The sequence below is a fragment of the Myotis yumanensis genome, unplaced genomic scaffold (genome assembly GCF_028538775.1).
Source record: "Myotis yumanensis isolate MYYU_CA2020_CCGP unplaced genomic scaffold, mMyoYum1.0.hap1 SCAF_9, whole genome shotgun sequence".
NCBI classification, from domain to species: domain Eukaryota; kingdom Metazoa; phylum Chordata; class Mammalia; order Chiroptera; family Vespertilionidae; genus Myotis; species Myotis yumanensis.
The window spans coordinates 43,575,000-43,597,594 of record NW_027223760.1 but is presented as its reverse complement, the minus strand read 5'-3'; the positions used below and the strand labels follow the sequence as shown (position 1 = coordinate 43,597,594).

Genomic DNA, 22,595 nt, shown 5'->3' with positions numbered 1-22,595 from the left:
AAGTTTATTTCTCATTCATCCTGCTAGATCTTGAAGGGCCTCAACCTGCAGGTTCGGAGTGGGCAGACGGTGGCCCTGGTTGGGAACAGCGGCTGTGGGAAAAGCACCACAGTCCAGCTGATGCAGCGGCTGTACGACCCCACGGAGGGCATGGTGAGAGGGCGCTGGCTGGGCTAGATGCTGCAGTGATCACAGTACCATTGCAGACCACACGCTACAATGCCACAGTGAATAAAATTCACACTTTTCATTTCAGGTCAGTATTGATGGACAGGACATCAGGACCATAAACGTAAGGTATCTGCGGGAAATCATTGGTGTGGTGAGTCAGGAGCCTGTGCTGTTTGCCACCACAATAGCCGAAAACATTCGCTATGGCCGTGAAAATGTCACCATGGATGAGATTGAGAAAGCTGTCAAGGAAGCCAATGCCTATGACTTTATCATGAAACTGCCTAATGTAAGTCCTTCTTTTTAAAAAATATATTTTTTATTGATTTTTTACAGAGAGGAAGGGAGAGGGATAGAAAGTTAGAAACATCGATGAGAGAGAAACATCAATCAGCTGCCTCCTGCACACCCCCTACTGGGGATGTGCCCGCAACCAAGGTGCATGCCCTTGACCAGAATCGAACCTGGGACTCTTCAGTCCGCAGGCCGACACTCTATCCACTGAGCCAAACAGGTTAAGGCGTAAGTCCTTCTTGATCTTTGTCATGCTAGAGGTTCAGAGAATAGAATGCTGACCTAATGCTTAAGTTAGGAAACTGTGATCTGGAGGAATCTTCTAAGAAGGGAAATCCAGACAACTTCAGATTTTAAAGCTCTAGCAGCCAGTCATATTTTTGAAAAGGAAGGTTGGTTATTGCTAAGTTTTAAGGAACTGGATTGTATTACCTGTGAGGCTGGCATGGGCTAGGGCAGGGGTTCTCAACCTTCCTAATGCCGCGACCCTTTAATACAGTTCCTCATGTTGTGGTGACCCCCAATTTCATCGTTACAAATTGAACATAATTAAAGCATAGTGATTAATCACAAAAACAATATGTAATTATATATGTGTTTTCTGATGGTCCTAGGCAACCCCTGTGAAAGGGTCGTTCGAGCCCCCAAAGGGGTCGTGACCCACAGGTTGAGAACTGCTGGTCTAGGGCAGTGGTCGGCAAACCGCGGCTTGCGAGCCACATGCGGCTCTTTGGCCCCTTGAGTGTGGCTCTTTCACAAAATACCACGTGCGGGCATGCATGTACAGTGCAAAGATGACTTAAAACTTTAAGTAAAGTTTATTAAGTTAATTTTAGGTAACGTTGTGGAGTGAAAGAAGATGTAGTGTCGAGGATTGAGAAAGGTATGTTGAGATGGTTTGGACATATAGAGAGGATGAACCAAAGGAGATAGACGAAACAAGTATACAAGACGAGTGTGGATGGGAGAGTTGGAAGGGGTTGACCTCAGCGAACATACCTCAATCAGATTGAGGACATTTTTAGCAAAAGCCAGTTTAGGAGTACCCTAATTAAGTTAATAACAATGTACCTACCTATATAGTTTAAGTTTAAAAAATTTGGCTCTCAAAAGAAATTTCAGTCGTTGTACTGTTGATATTTGGCTCTGTTGACCAATGAGTTTGCCAACCACTGGTCTAGGGGATTCCTTCCCATCTTAAAACGGGAGCTGAGATAGCTTGTGCTTCTGCTAAATCATCCTGTGTTTTCTATGTTGTAGAAATTTGACACCCTGGTTGGAGAGAGAGGGGCGCAGCTGAGTGGCGGACAGAAACAGAGAATCGCCATCGCTCGGGCCCTGGTTCGCAACCCCAAGATCCTGCTGCTGGATGAGGCCACGTCAGCCTTGGACACTGAAAGTGAAGCAGTGGTTCAGGTGGCCCTGGATAAGGTCTGTGAGCCTCAATTCAAACAAACCTGATTCATAAGCATAAGATCACCTCACCATAAGTTATTCTTAGTATTTTTATTTATTGATTTCTTTTGAGAGCAAGGTAGAGAGAGAGAAAAAGAAGCATCAGTTTGTTGTTTCACTTATTTATGCATTCATTGGTTGATTCTCTTATGACAAACTTGGCGTATCAAGACGATGCTCTAATTAACTAAGCTACCTGGCCAGGGCCTTAGTATTATTTTTTTTTTTTTTTAAGTAAATTTTCAATCGCTTCTAAAGTGATTCCTTCCACTATCAAAATAAAATAATCAGGCCTCTGGATCTGTTTGTTTCATTTCTATTTATTTTTTTTAAATAGAGATGAATAAACTCCCATTAAAAGATACTTGCACATTTTTAAAATTAAACAATGGGAAATACAGACTCGAAGGAAAATGGGTCTTTATTGTAATCTTGAAAATGTAGTTTTAGAGAAAACCTGTTATTGAGGTTTTGTGAGTTTTTACTTTTGTCGACAAGAGGGAAATATAATCCGAAGGTTCACGTTTAATTTCCAAGATGTTAAAGGCTTAATGAAGACTCCATGGGAAATGAGAAACCTCTTATCCCCCAGAGAGAGGCCATGAAATGTCCTTGACTAGCCACAGGGTTTTAACTTCCTCCAATTCTTGAGTTGGTGTGACTCATTCACCAAAGAGGATTTGAGTGCTTCTTCTGCACCAGGCACTAGGTGCTGTGTCCCTGGCATACAACGTAACCAGGCCAGCTCCGTGAGGACGAGGAATGCGGAGACCTTTTAACCCAAAAGCGCTCTGAGTGGAAGTGTCACAGTAGAATTCAAAGATGGACTAGTATTTGTCCCAACTCTTCCTCTCTCCAATAATAAAACAACACGGCATGTTCCTTTAAACATCCTGTCATTGTGCTTAATAGATTGTTGAGGGAGGAAGAAGGTTATAAAAATTGTGTGGTGTTTTCCGCCTTCGCTCTGCTTATCTGTAATTTCACATCTGTGTTTTCTTATTATTCTACAATAGTATTAACTTATAAATAAAAACTATTTTAAAAGGCTGCATTTAAAAATACTTTCTGCTGCCCTGACTGGTGTAGATCAGTTGGTTGGGCATCTTCCCATGCACTGAAAGATTGCTGGTTCGATTCTCAGTCAGGACATATGCCCAGGGTGCAGGCTCAATCCCCTAGAGACGGCTTGCAGGAGGCAGCTGATAGATGTTTCCCTTTCACACCGATATTTCTCTCTCTCTCCTGCTCCCTTCCTCTCTCTCTAAAAATCAACAAAAAAGTATTAAAAAATTTAAAAACACGTTTTTGTTATCCTTTTCTTGAAAACATCCAAAGCATTGAGCCATTGTCTTCTCTACTTTCTAGTTGCCATTACCTAATTTTCCTACATGTATTGTTCTCCTTAGAGTTTTCCACTTTTTCTCATGTTGATCTTGATATCTTTTTTGGTAATTTGTTTTGAGAATTTTATTGCCAGTTCCAGAAGGAAAATATAGAGTACCAAATATCATAAGCATTGGAAAAGTTACAAAACCTAAAGAAATCTCATACAAGTTCTGGTTATCTGGCTGTGTTTAGTATTAAAATAACAATGAGATTGACATTAAAAATATCTATAGCTCTTCAGTGTTTCCATAGTGCTTCACCTAGGCAAAGTATCATTTACTTAGAACGTCCTGTGTGTATGTTACAATGCTTCATGTGCATTATTTTATTTAGCATCACACTTATTCTAAAAAAAATGAGTACTATTATCATCCCCATTTATGTTTGAATAAATTGATCCTCACGCAGGTTAACAGATTTGGATAAAACACTGGAACTCATAAATGGAAGAACTAAGATATGAGGTGATATCAATGTGACGCTGAAGTCTATCTGGACTGTGCTGCCTCCTAGTTACTGCCTGTCTTGATCCTCCAGAAATCCTGTGAAACAGCTAGTGTGCACCAGTGTGGCACACTGGCCTGTGTCTGCTCTGATTGGCCAATGCCTGGGCTGTAGAGTTTTTACTTTGAATAAGCCCTTAAACTGTAAACTTAGGGGTGTACATAATATTAACATGTGACTATCATATTTATACTTAGCTTTATTATAAGTATAAAGCATCATTTAAGCCAGTATCAATTGACTATACATTTACTAAAGCCAGAGACTACATTATATAGCTTGGATGGTTTTACAATGTAAACATTGATACTCAGTAAACACAAGTTGAATGAATAAATTTTTGCCTAAAATTGTTCATGTGTTCAAAAGACAAATTTTCCTCTCTTTAGGCCAGAAAAGGCCGGACCACCATCGTGATAGCACATCGGTTGTCTACAGTTCGTAACGCTGATGTAATTGCTGGTTTTGATGATGGAGTCATTGTAGAGAAAGGAAATCATGATGAACTCATGAAAGAGAAAGGCATTTACTTCAAACTTGTCACAATGCAGGTACAGTCTACCTCCAGATTTTCCTAAAGTACCTCAGGTATACACTGATTTTGCTGTGCTTAGTACTATAAGTAAAGGTAAGTTGATTTGATTATCTTGAGAAGTGAGGAAAAAAAAATATTTGAGGGATTTAGGATTAGACCACTGTTTTAGATATCTTATTTCTCTTTAAAGGAGGGAAAATAAAGAAGGCTTATTAGAGAAAGTTAAAGAAAAGTCTAAAAAGGTTTAAATGTGGCTGTTGAGCAGAATCTGAATTGAAGTGTTTGTAAGCAGAAAATGCATTCCAGATTCTGAATACTTAATACAAAAGAATGCAAAATATTTCAATAAATATCTGCGCTGATTACATGCTAAAATGCTAATGTCTTCAATACATTAGGTTAAATAAAATATGTAATTAAAATTGATATTACTGGCCAAGAGACATATGAAAAAATGCTCAAAGTCACTGATTATCAGGGAGATGTAAATTAAAACAACAATGAGGTATCACCTCACACCTGTAAGAATGGCTACCATCAACAAATCAACAAATGACAAGTGCTGGTAAGGATGTGGAGAGAAGGGAACCCTAGTACACTGCTGGTGGGAATGCAGACTGGTGCAGCCATTATGGAAAACAGTATAGAGTTTCCCCCAAAAATTAAATATGGAACTTGCCATTTGACCCAGTGGTCCCACTTCTAGGACTATATCCTAAGGAACCCAAAGCACCAATCAGAAAGAATGTATGACCCCTATGTTCATAGCAGCACAATTTACAATAGCTAAATCTGGAAACAGCCCAAGTGCCCATTAGTAAATGAGTGGATAAAAAAGCTATGGTAAATTTATAGCATGGAATACTATGCAGCATAAAAAAGAAGAATCTCTTACCCTTTGAGACAGTAAGAGTAGGGACCTGGAGAGTATCATGCTAAGTGAAATAGGTCAGTCAGAGAAAGACAAGTATCACATGAATGCACTCATGTGTGGAATCTAAATAACAAAATAAACTGATTGACAGAGTGCATCCAGAGACATGGAAGCATGGAACAGAGTGTGGAATCTCAGAGGAAAGGTAGGGGAGAGTGGGTGGGGAGTGGGAGGTAATCAATCAAAGACCTTATATGCATATATGCGTAACCCATGGACACAGACAATGGAGTGCTGAAGGCCTGCAGGAGGATGGGGGCGGGTTTGAGGGGGTCAATGGGGGGAAAGGGGGATATATGTAATACTTTCAACAATAAAGAATTATTAAAATCAAAATATAAAAAAATAAATTCACACAAAAAGATTGTTAGTACTTGTCTCACACTTTTTAATGTGGCCACTGAGAAAATTTAAAATGACAGCTGTGGCTCACAATATGGCTTATACCAGGGGTGGGCAAACTTTTTGACTCGAGGGCCACAATGGGTTCTTAAACTGGACCGGAGGGCCGGAACAAAAGCATGGATGGAGTGTTTGTGTGAACTAATATAAATTCAAAGTAAACATCAGGGTACGGTCTTTTTTTTTATATTATTTCAATAGTTTTATTCATTTCAAACGGGCCGGATCCGGCCCGCAGGCCGTAGTTTGCCCACGGCTGGCTTATACCATGTTTTTGTTGACAGCACTGGTCCAAAGCAAACATGATTGAGCCAAAAACACCCACAAAACCGATGACTAGATCAGCTATGTGGAGTGATGCCATGCCATTTTAGTATATTTAGTGGGAATCCTTATTTAGTGGTTTTAATTTTCAAATACATTATAAAAAACGAAATGGCGGTTTAACTTTACCCTTTCCTGTATGTTTACTCAGATTGCCATTTTCCTGGATACCTGATATTCAGTGATTAATTTTCATGGGTTAACTGAGCCTAACCAGCTTATGTATATATCTTGTTTATTTTAGACAAGAGGAAATGAAATTGAATTAGAAAATGAAACAAGTGAATCCAGAAGTGAAATGGATGCCTTGGAAATGTCTCCAAAAGATTCAGGATCCAGTCTAGTAAGAAGAAGATCATCTCGCAAGAGTATCCGTGCACCACAAAGCCAAGACAGAAAGCTTAGTGAAAAAGAGGCCTTGGTACGGAGGGCTAGGGCTGGGGTAGGAGTGGGAACAAGAAAGGATTATCCAGAATCCTCCTGTCCTATCCCCCAGAGTGTTCCACAAACCAAAATCTCAACATGTTAGACTTGGGCTAGAATTTATGAATGATAATTTATAGGTCAAGAATTATAGGATTATAATGTAGAATGTGAAGAGAAATATTATTATAGGGCTTCAAATATAAACATTTCTATTCTTTTATCCCTACTTGCAAATATTCTTGTCATGTTTGTGGAAATATCATTTAGTTCTTTAAAAACAGAGGAGTAACAGTCAGTGCTTTTTAAAGTATTTATATTTTTTATTTTAGAGAAAGAGGAAGGGAAAGGGAAAGATGGAAACATCTTTGACAGAAACATTAATCTGCTGTCTTCTGCATGTCCAACTAGGGATTGAGCCCACAAGCTGGCATGTGCCCTGACTTAGAATCGAACCAGTGACCTCTTGGTACATGGGTCCGTGCTCAACCAACTGAGCAACACTGGCCGGGCATGCTTTTTTTTAAAGCTAAAGAGCCATCAATTGATTAGGAAATAAGAATTAGATTCATTCATTAAAATTTTTTTATATATGGAAGAACTGTTCATCATTAAATCAATTAAGTATCAATTCTTTTTCTTACTAGCCTGTTGAACTATTTTGTGTTTTCCAGGATGAAGATTTACCTTCAGTTAGCTTTTGGAGGATTCTAAAGCTGAATATCACCGAATGGCCTTATTTTGTGGTGGGTATATTTTGTGCCATTATAAATGGAGGCCTGCAACCAGCATTTTCAGTGATATTTTCAAAGATCATAGGGGTGAGTGTTTATGTTTACATCTGGATTTACTTGTGAGTCCTGACTAAAGAATGAACTGTTTATATTTGTAATCCTATATAATAAAAGGCTAATATGCAAATCTACCGGACCTCCAAATGACCGGTCACTATGATGCGCACTGACCACCAGGGGGCAGATGCTCAACGCAGGAGCTGCCCCCTGGTGGTCAGTGCACTCCCACAGGGAGAGCACCACTCAGCCAGTAGCCGGGCTTATAGCTGGCAAACACAGCAGTAGTGGCGGGAACCTCTCCCACCTCCACAGCAGCACTAAGGATGTCCGACTGCTGTCAGTCGAAATTCCCCCGAGGGCTCCCAGACTGCAAGAGGGCGCAGGCCAGGCTGAGGGACCCCCCTCCCATCCCCCAGTGCACAAATTTCATGCACTGGGCCTCTAGGTGTATATAAAAGCCACAAAGAACATGTACCTTTTTATGAAACTAAGCAGCTTGAAGATGTAAGAATAGCAGTCTGGTAGTCGCTTTCTCTAGGGCCCAGGGGACCAGATCCCTGAAGTAGTCGATGAAACTGACTAGGTGACTGAACCTTACCTGCCATCACTAGGCTCTGAGTAAACGTCATGAGCTGTCCTATCACCACCAGGCAGAGAGAGTCCCTCGTGTATTTGTCAGAGGGAACTCTTCTCTGACATATGCACTTATCAAGACGTGAGCAGGCCTAGCTTGCTGCCTCCATAAGAAGTCCATCTCGTTTATTAAGATGCAAACAAATGGAGCAGCTTCCAAAAGATTGCAATTGTCATACATTGGTTGCACTTGCTTTTAATGATGGCATTTTCAACAAAAAAGGTACAATCCAGGCAGGAATGCTTTCTTTTTAGTGACAGATATTCAAACCTCAAGCTGAGGATACCCTGGCCCTAACTTCTGGAAATACTATGGAAAAAGAAATTGATCACTACATAAAACATAGGCCAAACACTAACTTTTGATTATATCAAAAACTGCCATAAATATCCAGGTCTACCCATGCCTGGCTAACTTATTTCAGGTTGCCATTCATATGCTTAATGTATTCATTCAAGAAATATTTTTTCAGTGTCTGCTTTGTGCCAGCTACTGTTCTAGGGGCTGAAAAGGTAGCAAGAAGGAAAACAGGGTCTGATTGCATGGAGCATATGTTCTAGGTCAGGAGTTTAGCAAATTTTTTTTCTATAAAGGATAAGATAGTAAATTTTTCAGGCTCTGTAGACCATATGGTCTCTGTGGCAAATACTCAACCTTGCCATGGTAGTGCAAAAGTTGTCATGTTAAAACGTTATGTATTGCCCTGACCGGTTTGGCTTAGTGGATAGAGCGTCGGCCTGTGGACTGAAGGGTCCCAGGTTCGATTTTGGTCAAGGGCAGGTACCTTGGTTGCAGGCACATCCCCAGTAGGGGGTGTGCAAGAGGCAGCTGATCGATGTTTCTCTCTCATCGATGTTCCTAGCTCTCTATCCCTCTCCCTTCCTCTCTGTAAAAAATCAATAAAATATATTTTTTTAAAAAATAAAATTAAAAAAGCAAGTGGTCCAGACTGACACATTAGCTCCTAGATATTATTAGGTAGGCAATCAGCCATCGGCCTCATTGAAGGTTTGTAACACAGAGTTTAAGGTTGTGGGCTGTGAGTTAGATTGCGTGGGTTTATATCCCTGGATCATCACTTTCTTGGCTGTGTTACTTTGAACACGTTAATTAACCTCTCTGTGCTTAGTTTTCCTCTGTGTAAAACAGTGATGATAATGAAACAAACCTCAGGAGGTGATTGTGAGGATAAAAGAATAGTATACATGAATTTGCTTAGAATAGTGCCTGGCACAGAGTAAGAACTCACTGATTGGTAGCGATTATTTTTGTTGGAATGACATCAAGAAAAATTAATTTTTTCTAAAAAGCTTTTTTTCTTTACAAAGAATAAAATTGTCTGGGTTGGGTTGGGAATGTGGCTGTTACAATGCTGATTTGGGCTCACTGTTTAGAGCGAGTTTGCTGTCTTCCCCTGTGGAGTGGTTATTCTCTGCGTTCCTAGAGCCCAGTACATCCTAGTACTCTTCTGCCCATCTCTGGGAGTGTCTCCATGTGTGGTGTTGGGTCAGCTGGCTCCCCACTGGCTTCCCAACTGGCCATGCTACAGAGAAGGCTGGGTCAAGGGAACACCTCTCTTTTTGCACTGAGTGAACGACCACCACTTTCTGATTCACCCAAATCACATCAGGCTTGTCTCCAGACACCTTGGGACAGTTTGAACTGTCCAAATTGTAAAGCAGTGAATGGCCACACAGTGTAGTTTCCCACCAAAGGAGGAGCAGAGTATTCCGTGTCAGTTCCACTTCACAGAGTAGGGGTGGCACTCATGGCTCCAAGGGGGAGTCTGAGCAGAAAAAGGGTTGGGTTGATTTGGGAATGACAGACCCATTATCAGTCTCTAAGGAAAGGGATGCATGTACACCTTTCAGTTTGGGATTAAGGAAGCCAACCCCAACCTTCAATATGCCAAAGGCCTCTTGACCCCTGGTTACTGTGCTAGATGGGAAATGGGTCTGACCCTGAATGACTTCTTTAGTGATTGAACCCTTTAATTATTTTCTTAACAGGTTTTTACCAGAAATGATGATCCTGAAACAAAACGACAGAACAGTAACTTGTTCTCACTGTTGTTTCTAGTCCTCGGAATTATTTCTTTTATTACATTTTTCCTTCAGGTAAATGTCTACATTTTCACTTTATTGATTTTGAGAAATGCATCATTATTCCACTCTGGGAATTTAAAAACATCTATTTAATTTGCTTTTTACTAGAATTGCTCCTATATTAACTGGGCTATTCACAGCTAAATTTCTTTGGATATTAAAAAAAAATGTTTTGCTTCCTCTGGCTCCCTTGCTTACCTCCTCCTCTTCACTCTTACCATCCCCAACTGTAATATTAATGAAATCAGAGGGAACAGAGGAAAGGAATTCAGTGCCCTAAGAGATTAGTATTGTAAGGCATTATGGGTTTTCATGTTAGACATACGTCAAGTACAAGTTGAACCAGTTTTTAATGTTGTATCCTCAGGCAAATAAGTAATTTAAACTAAGTTTTCTCATTTGTTAAATAAGGATCATTAACTGCCCTAGATCCGTGGTCGGCAAACTGCGGCTCGAGAGCCACATATGGCTCTTTGGCCCCTTGAGTGTGGCTTTTCCTAAGCCTTAGGAGTACCCTAATTAAGTTAATAACAATGTACCTACCTATATAGTTTAAGTTTAAAAAATTTGGCTCTCAAAAGAAATTCCAGTCGTTGTATTGTTGGTATTTGGCTCTGTTGACTAATGAGTTTGCCGACCACTGCAGATGATTAAAAGAGAGAACGTGACCAAGTGCCTAGGACTGTGTGAGGTGGTTCTTTCTACACTTGTGTCCTTTGCATCTGTTTCTTCCCTCTCTCAGTCGTGCCCAGCATGCTATTGGGAGCACAGTGGAGCTGTGGCTGCCTTCCTCCTCTCCTCTGATTCTGCAGGAGACGCGGGCTGTCAGGACGGCCTCTGCTCTGCTGATGCCCCAGCCAGGCACTTCCTCTCTGCTTTCGCCGTGCCACCATGCCATCTGCACCTCAGCCTCTGACAGGTCCCCTTCCTTATGGTGTCTTCTCATTCTCCACAGGGCTTCACATTTGGCAAAGCCGGAGAGATCCTCACCAAGCGGCTTCGATACCTGGTGTTCAGATCCATGCTGAGACAGGTATTTGCATTGAGGACTGGGCACTGGGATGTGCAGAGCTCCTGGGCCTGTGGGTGCAGGTGGTGGGGGCGTTCTCACGTCACTCTTAGGAGCTCCTGCATTGCTCTTCCCTGGGTCTCATGGGGAAGATGAGGCTGGATGCTGCCAGGTGCAGGCTCAGGCCCTGCCGTCTGCCTGTCTGCAGGGGGTGGGCTCAGGATGGCTGCGAGGCAGTCTCCAGAGCAGGTTCACCCCCAGCTTGACCTCAGCAGCTGTTGGCAGAGCAGGCAGAAGTGATCTTCAGTCCCCCTCCTCCCTCTCCTCTCTCTTTCCTTCTTTCCCCTGGGAAACCCAGGGTTCTGGTGTTTCTTCCCAGCAACGGATGCCCTCTTGCTTCCTACAACGCACAATGCATCCCACGCCCATTTCTTCACTGCCCTGTTCCTTTGCTGGGGCCAGTCTGATAGACTAATTTAAGCTGCAGTGTTACCAGCTGATAATGGCGCTCGCATTTTACTCCTTCAAAACCCTAACTGATAGAGGTGATGTTTTCCTGGGGAAAGGGCTCAGGAGATTCGAGGAGTGTAGCCCGAAGAAGTCCAGTTCAAACAAGAAAGTTTCTTTAATAACCATCATGAACATTGTGTGTGTGACTTTGTAATGTAATTTTCCACTAATCATTTACCAGTGAGTAAAAGGATGCCCCCGAGATGCCAGGGCACTGGAACCTGGCTGAGAAACACCTGTGTGCTGTCTTAGAATTCCTGGGTGATATTCGCAGGTTCCCAGCTGTCTTTGGTTCCTCCATGCTTTCCCACCCCTACCACTCAATGCCACTTTAAAAGAAGACCGAGTTATCAGACTTGCTACCTAGTGACCCACAGAGCCAGGGCTGAATCTAATGGGTGACAGAACACTGTTCGATGGAGGGCCCTGACTCAGGTTTTGATAGCTGAGATTCCTCTTTGGCTCAAGGCTGACCCTGGCCCAGGGCCAAATGCCGCGTTACCCCCTCAGCCCCGAGGCCAACTCCTAGGTCCAGTACACTTTGAAAGGTGAGCAGATGGTTTGTGTAATGCCCTCTCCATAAATTATGAAATCCAGTCATCATACATTTAAGTGCCTTCTGCTTACAATGCTTAGTATTTTATAAGTCATTCAAACCTGGCTGGACCCCATCTTCAAGGAAGTTAAGTTCCAGTGCGGGAGGCACCTGGGGGCTTGCTTTACAAAGCAAGTTGACATGTGCTAGAATAAGTTATAATGCTGTTTTTCCTTAATTCTTTGGGCGGGCGGGGGGGCGGGGGGGGAGTGATAGATACTGCTTTAATGCAAATCACCAGTTCAGATAACTTTTTAGGACCATAGTTATTTTTGTAACAGACATAAATGTATATCTCAAACATACAATCTTTTTCATATTTGTGTATTTAAAAACGTAAGTGGTTTTACAAAGAAAATCCTATTTTACATTGAATGTGAGTTTTTAGTCTAGATTTCTTTTGGTGAGTTTTTAAAAATCTAATTCGTTTATTTTGCCCTGAACAATAGTTACCTAACTGCTCTTCAGCTTCTCTGTTTGGCCATCTATTAGACATTTCATACTTATTTCCAGAATTGAATTTTAGACTCTCCCCTCCCCACAGGGCCCATTCCTTGTCTTGTCTTCCTCCATATTAATAAACAGCAGCTTCATTCCACCAGCTGTTCAGGATAAAATTCTTAGCGTCACCCTTGACTCCTTTCTTTCTGTTTAATATTACAATAGCCTTCTAACTGGTCTCACCACCTCCATCCTTATCTCAATGCAGTAGGTTCATCTCCCAAGAACCAGAGTCATTCTTCTAAAATAAAATCAGATCACAAACCTCTGCCCAAAACCTACTGAAAGCTTCCCATCTCTCTCAGGGTAAAAATCTGGAATCTTGGCGGTTGACTAGAAGGTCACACAAGGTGTGGCCCCCCACTACCTCTCAGACCTCATCACCCACAGCTTCACATGTTTTTCGATATATGCACATAGTCAATATATGCACTGACTCTGAATATGCGAATGGAGGAGTGGGAGAGACAAGTGAGAAAGGAAATCTGTCTAGAGCAGGGGTGGGCAAACTTTTTGACTCGAGGGCCACAATGGGTTCTTAAACTGGACCGGAGGGCCGGAACAAAGGCATGGATGGAGTGTTTGTGTGAACTAATATAAATTCAAAGTAAACATCATTACATAAAAGGGTACGGTCTTTTTTTTTTTTTTTTTTTTTTTTTTTAGTTTTCTTCGTTTCAAACGGGCCGGATCCGGCCCGCGGGCCGTAGTTTGCCCACGGCTGGTCTAGAGGAAGAGGCAACTTTTACAAATACACACAAAGGTGCTTTTAAGACTAGTGGCAGCCCTTCGGACATTCTTGTTTGTGCATGAGCAGATCAAGTATGCCTTTGCCACAGGGCCTTTGCACATGCTATTTCTTCCTTCTCTCGGAAATTCTCTTTCTTCTCTTTATGCAGATCTCTTCTCAAATGGCACCTTGGAGAGGCCTTCTCTGTCACCTCCCTGTCTATAAAATAGCACCTTTCCTCACTTTTATCCTTCTTGCTCTGCTCTATGTTTTTTCATAGCATTATTACCACCTGGCATGGTATATATTTATTTGTTTGTGGCTTTCACCTCTAGAATTCAGTCTTCCTGAAGGCAGCAACTTTGTCTTTTGTTGTTGTTGTTGTTGTTGTTCATTACTGTATGGATTGAACACTTAGAAATCATCTTTGGAACAAATTAGGCATTCAAAAAAATTTGACACATTTATGTGTTGGTCTGCTAAGTCCCTTTTCTTCTCTATTGAGTGTCAAATCCTGAGTGCTAAATGCAGGAGATGTAAATGATAAACAGAACAGACCCTCTCATTGTCTTTGGAGCTAAGAGTCTTTGGGCTTTAAGAGAATAAAACCATTTTCTGTGCCACAGGATGTGAGCTGGTTTGATGACCCCAAAAACACCACTGGAGCATTGACGACCAGGCTGGCCAATGACGCTGCTCAAGTCAAAGGGGTACGTGCCTCCTTTCTGTGGGTGTTTGTCTCAGTGGCCACTTTGAATCTCAGCATGAAACTAATTTCCTCATTTCCGGTGTTAGTTCCCATTATATTTAAGAAAACGTTAAATGAACATATAACCCACACAGTATATCATGTGCCTGATAGCAAAAATGTTAACTATTTAAACATCATATACTGTTTAGTGTATAGATAACTTACAAGCTTTCTTTTGTTATTTGCTATCTTGTTTATGCTAGTAGTAGTGTACACGTGGAAAGATGATTCTTTAGCAAAGGTATTTATCAGCATATCACACAGGAATCAGTCTGTTTTAATGTTCAATTAATCGACAAAATTTTAATTGCCTCCAGAAAAAAAAAAAAGAATGTATGTAGTTGCTATAAGAAAGTTTGGGGGCCGTAGCTGGTTTGGCTCAGTGGGTAGAGCGTCAGCCTGCAGACTGAAGGGTCCCAGGTTCGATTCCAGTCAAGGGCACATTGCCCGTGTTTGCGGGCTCGATCCCCAGTGGGGGGCGTGCAGGAGGCAGCTGATCAATGATTCTCCCTCATTGTGTTTCTATCTCTCTCTCCCTCTCCTTTCCTCTCTGAAATCAATAAAAATATATTTTAAAAAATAAGAAAAAGAAAGTTTGGGGCACTACATTCAGAGGAGAGGGAAGAAAACCTTTAAAAATGCTTGAGAAAAAAATAAAATAAAATAAAAATGCTTGAAAGAAATGCATTGGAAGCACATTAAAAAGTTAAAGCCAGGGTAGAAGGAACAACTTTATCTGACTATAAAGCTACATGTTGCTGCTGTATGAATCTCTTTCATTGATATAACTAGAAACTTGAACCAGGACATTTTGATTTATGGATGAAGTGACAATTCCTTCTACAACTACAACTGTTTATAGCAAAAAAAAAAAAAAAAAGCTTTTTTTGAGAAAAATGAGTAGGTGAGGAAGTGAGATACAAATACATGGGGGTACAGTGGAGAGATTGCGAGGGGGCTTCGTGCGTTTCAAGTGATGAAGCATTTTTCTTCCCTTGCTTCACACTTGGACGGTGGTGTTTGGAATGTTACCTCCTCTCAGCCCTATGTTTTGAAATTAAATTAAACCAAGGGGCTTAATCTCCTCCCACAAATCCCCCCCAACTCCCCAGCTTGCAGGTTCTAGATCTTTTAGTTCATCTTTCGTGAACTATATAAAAGAAGAATTTGTCATCGTTGACCCCTGTTACTTATTTCTGTGGCCTTGACTAACATCCAAAGCTAAATATTTATATGTGTGAAAGGCGTGCCCGGATAACTCATGGGCCCCGCACTGGGGGGAGGTTCTCAGTGCTTCTCTCAGCCGTCTGCTGTGGGAATGAGCTCTGAGCAGGACCTGTAAATGCTGAGAACAGGAGCATTCTACATCCTTCCTGTAGGCAGCTCTCTCCTCGTATGAGAGAATCCTTGATCGGCTCGTAACTTCCGACTTTTGAATTAAAAATGTATAAATACAGAGAGAGCTGGCTTGGAAGGCCACTCCATTCTTTGACTTATACCCAATTTAGCTAAGCACTCCTTGGATAGAAGCTCAATGACGGCATCAAATACAAATAAATGCTCTGTTATTTATGCTGTCCCTTCAGCCCCAAGGCAGTTCCCTGGTACGCAATTTAAAGTAAAGAGGCTACTGGTAGTTCTAGCAACCTTTTCCCCTAATTACTGGTCTATTGTTTTATCACATAAGTGTTGAATGGGTTTAGAGAGTCGATATTGGGGAAGGGGGTCTTATAAAGGATTCTGTCCTGAAATTCATAACTAAGAGAAGTTTTAGTTATGAATCAATGCACCTGTTCATTTCGGGGTTGGGAGAAATTTGTCCAAAGTCACAGAAGTGGCAGTGACCACCCTGGACTGTACTTCACCGTAATCTTTACCTGCGACCAGCCCTACTCAAGCAGAGGAAATTCTGAGAGTGGGAAAGAGCATAGCCATTTCCAGACAAAGCAGATCTGGGGGCCAGAGGAGGGATGTGGAATAGCTCTCGGGCACAGGGGGTTTCCAGGGTAGAGGAAGGGAAGTATGGAATGGTAGATAGAATTGACCGTCTAGTTTGATTCCTGGTCTAAGAGTTGCAAATCCCTGCACGCTACTGAAAGTCATGCTTCAGGCTCCCCCTGGCATTCAAACAGAAGGATCTGATGTCTGCTTAATGTCCTGAATTAAATTCCATAACTTTCAGCTCTCTGTATTTTTTCCAAATCAAATGCAGATTAAATTGCACACAATAAGCATCTCACATATGCCAACATACATTTGAATATTCTTAATGACAAATGTTATAAGTAATTCTGCAGCTGACATTGGAAATTTCCAACATTCCCAGTTTAATATAATTGTCAGACTCTTTTATCTTGTTAATTTGCAGACCTCACTTTAGTGATCGTGGTTTGATTAATGGAAGTTTTCTTGGTATTGAAACATCAGAAGAAATAGAAATATGAAATTGAATTCTGTATTATTGATCCTGTACTTTCAGTATTTATTGTGAAGTCATGAAAGTCTTCATTTTACAAACCAATGAAACCTTTATTTTTTATGTTATTACTGAGAAGATACCTAATAGGTTTTCATGAGGCTGAATTGTCACAATCCTAAAGAAAACGTAAGCATGGATTTTAAAGATAATGTAAAAGTGTCCATCTAATTTGTTTTGTTTGTTTTACAGGCAACAGGTTCCAGACTCGCTATAATTGCCCAGAATATAGCAAATCTTGGGACAGGCATTGTTATATCCCTAATTTATGGCTGGCAATTAACACTTTTACTCTTAGCGATTGTACCCATCATTGCAATAGCAGGAGTTGTTGAAATGAAAATGTTGTCTGGACATGCACTAAAAGATAAGAAAGAGCTAGAAGGTTCTGGGAAGGTGAGTTCAACTAAATTAATTGCTTACCTCAATAGATTAAAATATTCTAATCAGTGTTATTCTGTTACTATAACTCATTACTACTCATAAGCTCCAAGAATGTTCTCAACCAATAAAAAATAGAACTATATGACACAGTGATTCCACTTCTGGGTGTTTATCCAAAGATATTCAAAATGATATATGCACCCCTATGTTCATTGCAGTATTTATAATAGTCAAGATATGGAAGCACCTAAGTGTTCATTGATAGATGATTAGATAAAGAAGAGGTGGTACATATATACAGTGGAACATTACTCAGCCATAAGCAAGAATGAAATCTTGCCATTTGTGACAGCATAGATTAACCTAGAGCAATGGTCGGCAAACTCATTAGTCAACAGAGCCAGATATCAACAGTACAACGATTGAAATTTCTTTTGAGAGCCAAATTTTTTAAACTTAAACTATATAGATAGGTACATTGTTATTAATTAGGGTACTCCTAAGGCTTAAGAAGAGCCACACTCAAGGGGCCAAAGAGCCGCATGTGGCTCTCGAGCTGCAGTTTGCTGACCACTGACCTAGAGGGTATTATGCTAAGTGAAATAAGTCAGACAAATACATATAATTTCAAAATAAGTGAACAAAATAAACGAACAAACAAAAGAGAAGCAAACTCATAGATACAGAGCATAAACTGCTGGTTGCCAAATGGGAAGGGGGTGAAGGAATGGGTGAAAAAGGTGAAAGAATTAAGAAGTACAAATTGCCAGTTATAAACACAGTCACGGGGATGTAAAGTACAACATAGGGAATATAGTCAATAATATTATAATAACTATGAATAGTGCCCGGTGAGTACTAGACTTATCAGGATGATCACTTAGTAAGTTATATAAATGTCTAATCACTATAATATACACCCAAAACTAATATAATGTTGTATGTCAATTATCATCGAAATTTAAAAGAAATTTTTTAATAATTAAGTGATAGAAACTCTCTGGAAAACAAATTGATAATATGTGCCATGTTTTTTTACAAATTAGTTTATTCTCTTTGACCTAAGAATTTCACTTTGAAGAACTTCTAAGAAAAAAATTAAACATTGACAAACATTTATGTACAAGGATGATTATCACAGCATTATTTTTCGTTAAAAAAAGAACGGAAAACCTTGTTCAATAATAAAGGCATTCTTAAGTGCCTGGGATATTAAGTGGCCCATTGCACATCCCATTATTAATGTATATTCAATGACCTTAGGAAGTGCTCTTGATATTTGTTAAGGTAAAAAATAATGATATAAGGCCAAATACGGAATTGTATCCCAATTTTGTTAAATATGTACATGCTTAGGGGAAAATAAAATGTAAGCTAATATCTAAAATACACCAATATGTGACTTTGTATCACTTTCTGTACCTCTTTTATATTTTCCAAATATTATTCAGTTGTCATGAATGATAAATATAAAGAGGAAAATATGAACATCACATTAAAAATATAAAATTACTGTAAACTTAAAATGTGACTGTCATAGAAGAAACAGCACTGCAATAATGTAAAATACTGAGTTCTTGGGTGACTTTTGCCACTGTAAAGCTGTGTGGCTTTAGGTAAATGCCTTTATCGGCTTAAGCCTTAGCTTCTCTTTCTGTAAAGAGGAGATTGAGTTAGCTGACCTCTCTTCCAGATCTAAAACTCAATTTGATGAATTACTTAGGATCCTTTTCCATAGTGAAGAAGCTCATAGGTCATAATAAGTTAATAATGTTAATTTTATTATGACATATTCTTTCTCACTTTTATGGAATTCAAGCTAACTGCCCTCGTTTGTCTCTGTGCCCCTGGGTGACTGGGTGCTCTGTTACAGATCGCTACCGAAGCCATTGAAAACTTCCGAACTGTTGTTTCTTTGACTCGGGAGCAGAAGTTTGAATATATGTATGCACAGAGTTTGCAGGTACCATACAGGTAATAACCACTGAAGAGTGTTTTGATCATCAGAGTGGTTTTCCGGAGGATTGCTTTGGCCAGAAGGTGGGGAACAAGTGGAGAAGCTACTAGAAGGGAACCATTTGGGAAGTACTTGTAACTGTGCAGGAGAGAAATCACAAGACCCGGACCTAAGACGGGGGCATCTCTGAGGTAGAACCTGTAAGAACAGGTGCCTGATGGGAGGGGGTGGGAGAGAGGATACTGAGAATGACTCTCTGATGCCAAGTTTGGATAATGACCCAAGTATTTGCCTCGTTGGAAATTAGTTCTTTGTGGAACATGAGGGGGTGGTGCATCTTAAAGGATGCCTTTTCTTCCTCTCTTTACCCTGTTCCAGGGAAGCCTGCTCTTCCCCTAATGAACTCATCCAGTGGGGGCTCTGGGAAGTGATCTAAGCATAAATAAGTAAGCCCAACCTCTGAGTCTCAGTTTCTTCTATGGGAAAAGGAGAGAGCTCCACCTTATCGATGGGTTTTCAAACTTTTCTTTTACGATAGTAGAGCCTATATTTTCCTGGGGAGAAAATTATTTGAAATCCCAATATGTGAAGTAGATGAAAGCAGAGTTGATCTGGTTGAAGCAGGAGGAGAGGCCCAGAAGACCGCCCACTTGTCGGCCTGCTCTTACCTTCACATTGCCCAGTCCCGGGTGGCTCAGAAAATGCATGAATGGAAACTCCTTTGTGAAACCACTAACTCCCCTTAGCATGTTATTCATAAGGTACCTCCATTGCATACACTCTAATCCAACTTGATTCCTGGGTCCCCAATGGCAAGAACATGCCTGATTCCTCTGTGCTGCCCCTCATGGTCCCTGCAGCTTGTAGGTGTTGGATAAATGTATGTTGCATGAATGTTTACTATAGTGTACATACGTTATACATTATATATCCAAGAGGAGGGGAAATGGGGAAGAAACTTCCATTTATGAATCTCTAACAGGCTCTTCAGGTTTTCCTTGGCTTATTTTAACTTAGCCTCAACACTTGGAAGTGTGGTTAATCCTTCATGAAAGACTAGAGGCCCAATGCATGAAATTCATGCAAGAGTAGGCCTTTCTTCCCCTGGCTGCCGGCACCAGCTTCCCTCTGGCACCTGAGAACCAGACTTCCATCCGGCTGCCGGGACCCAGGCTTCCCTCACAGGAGGCCCCACCCACCTGCCGCAGCCCGCCAGTTGGTAGCCTGGGCCTCCCTCTGTGGCGATCATGGGGTGATGGCCAGGCCCCCAACCAATCGCATTGCCCCCGCCTTGGCTGGTCTGGTGCCAGTGGGTGTCATAGAGTGGTCCCGGATGGTCGTCCACTGTTTGGCCTTTCGGTTGATTTGCATATTATGGTTTTATTATATAGGATAAAGACTGCAGCTCAGGGATTAGGCAGTTTCCTAAATTCTCACAAGTGGTAAAGTGAGGACCAAAATTCGCTGTTTGGAAACTAAACCCACCATTGCCTGCCATGCCTCCATTGCCCCACCACTGACCTATCAAAGGTTACGTTTTAAGGACTGAAACATGAAAGCCAAGTAAGTTTCCAAATGTCTTCTTTTCAGAAACTCTTTGAAGAAAGCACACATCTTTGGAATCACGTTTTCCTTCACCCAGGCAATGATGTACTTTTCCTACGCTGCCTGTTTCCGGTTTGGTGCCTACTTGGTGGCACGTCGGATGATGACGTTCGAGGATGTTCTCTTGTAAGTAGTGGATTAATATTTACACTTAGACTCTAGAAATAAAGCCGAGGTGAACAAGCTTCATGCCTGCCTGGAAAACTTTTCCTGTGAAGCTTCAGGAACAGATTTTCATGATTCAGAAGGTGTCATTTTGCCTCTGAGTCTTCGTGTGTTGTCACTGAAGCACCTCTTTCATCTGGGGAGTCAGTGACTTCCCGTCCCCAAAGTGCTGACTCACACATTTGATCTTCTGGGTCTGTGGTTTGTTGGGGTGGTGATTCAGTAAGGGGTTTCCAGAAGGCCTTGACATTTGGGAGGAAGCCTAACCCCGAACCAAGTATCTGGCCCTCTTTGATAAAGAAGAGGAGTTAGAAGGTAAGAGCTGGAGAATTTCAGGAATGACAAAGGAAAGCTAGACTTGGACTTTTGCTCCATCTCTTTGAATGCTGAAAACTGTACCTCAGTTGCGGGGACATAGGCCTGAACTTCATTATATTTCTAAATTACTTAGATATGCAGTTTGTATATGAGTGTCTAGATTTGGTGATGGGTGAGATTCTGCCCTGGGATAACATACGATCATTGGTAGGAATATAGTTTTACATTTAAACCAGAATCACCTAAGCTTGGCAACGTGATGTGTTAGTATAAGATGTTCATCCTATGTAGATATGGACATATGCATGCTTTATAGTTTTCTCAGGCCGCCAGTTGGGAAAACTATATTTCCACATAATATATCCATTTGACAAGTGATACGCTGGTGCTGTTTATGACCATGACCAGGAGAGGCATCATTCGCATCGGGGCTTTGATTAGACACTGTGCGCTAGAGGCGGAGGGTCTGGATTCTGGAGGAGAGGCAGTGAGGGACTCACAGTATTAATCTGGGAGGGTTCCCAAGTTTTAGGTCAGTTCCAGGTGCACTGTTTCAAAAGGCATGTTGATAAATGTGTGCAGGGGAAGGCAGCTGGAATGTTGAGAGTATGAGAAGTTATCAAAGAAGCAAAGTTCCTGCACTATACCTGTGGTGTAGCCGAAATCCCAATCTAGCTTTCCCTTGCTTTTTCTGAAATTCTCCAGCTCTTACCTTGTGCTGCTCTTTTTCCCCCACAATATTCCTATACTTGAAGGATATCTTAAGCAAAATGATAGATTTTTTTTCCAATTTGAAAAACTTAACAGTAGACTTAATCAAACTTGCTACTTCCTAAAACAGAAGATAGAAGCGAATGTAGGGAAGTGCCTGGATGTAAACATTGAGAGCTGGACTAGATATCCTGTAGAGTCCTTCCCCACTTGAAGCAGTTATGGTTCCCATGTCATAGATGAAGAAGCTTAATGCATCTTGGGAGCAGCATGCTACCTGGGTCTGTAAGGAGCTCTTTCCTTACTGTACAGCTCATAGGTTTTCTAAGACTGATGCAATTCCAGCATCCCTGCCTATGTCCATTATTGATTGCCACAATAATGCTGCATAACAGCTAGCCATTACAGTGGTGTACAATGATAGACATTGATTTTTGCCCACAAGTCTATGGGTCAGCTGGACAGTTCTGCTGATGTAGGTTGGGCATAACAGAGCTCAGCTAGGCTGATCCGTGTCTGCAGTGAGCTGTGAGCTAGTTGGCCGGGACCCACACGCTTCCCTCCATCTGTGCCTTGTTCTCCAGCAGGCTGGCTGGGCTTGCGGTGATGGCAGAGTTCAGAAGCAGAGAGAGACAGAGAGCGAGAGAAGCATACAGAACCCCCTGAGTCATAGGCTTGGAACTGGCAACAGTCACTTCCACCACATCCTGTTGACCAAAGCAAGTCACAAGCCCAACCCAGATTCAAAGGGTAGGAAAACAAATTCCCCTTCTTAAATGGAGAAGCTGCAAAGTCACAATGCAAGAAGATGAGGATACAGAGATGAAAAATGGGGCCATTTTACAGTCAACCTGTTGCACTTACATGACCTTAAAAAGAGAAGTGGTTTTCTGTTTTGTAGTTGTTTGATGCTATGCTC

General features: G+C 41.3%; 1 protein-coding gene across 2 annotated transcripts in view; it reads left to right on the top strand.

Annotated features, from left to right (window-relative positions):
- ABCB1 (ATP binding cassette subfamily B member 1) overlaps positions 1-22,595 on the top strand; it is a 72,454-nt gene that overhangs the window by 38,407 nt on the left and 11,452 nt on the right. For both annotated transcript variants that reach the window (XM_070424175.1, XM_070424176.1), the window contains exons 12-23: positions 28-153; positions 257-460; positions 1,726-1,896; positions 4,203-4,364; positions 6,253-6,429; positions 7,106-7,252; positions 9,869-9,976; positions 10,920-10,997; positions 13,936-14,019; positions 16,729-16,932; positions 18,794-18,894; positions 20,468-20,608. In XM_070424175.1, coding sequence (XP_070280276.1) covers positions 28-153; positions 257-460; positions 1,726-1,896; positions 4,203-4,364; positions 6,253-6,429; positions 7,106-7,252; positions 9,869-9,976; positions 10,920-10,997; positions 13,936-14,019; positions 16,729-16,932; positions 18,794-18,894; positions 20,468-20,608 — 1,703 coding nt within the window. The remainder of the gene's footprint in view (positions 1-27; positions 154-256; positions 461-1,725; positions 1,897-4,202; positions 4,365-6,252; positions 6,430-7,105; positions 7,253-9,868; positions 9,977-10,919; positions 10,998-13,935; positions 14,020-16,728; positions 16,933-18,793; positions 18,895-20,467; positions 20,609-22,595) is intronic.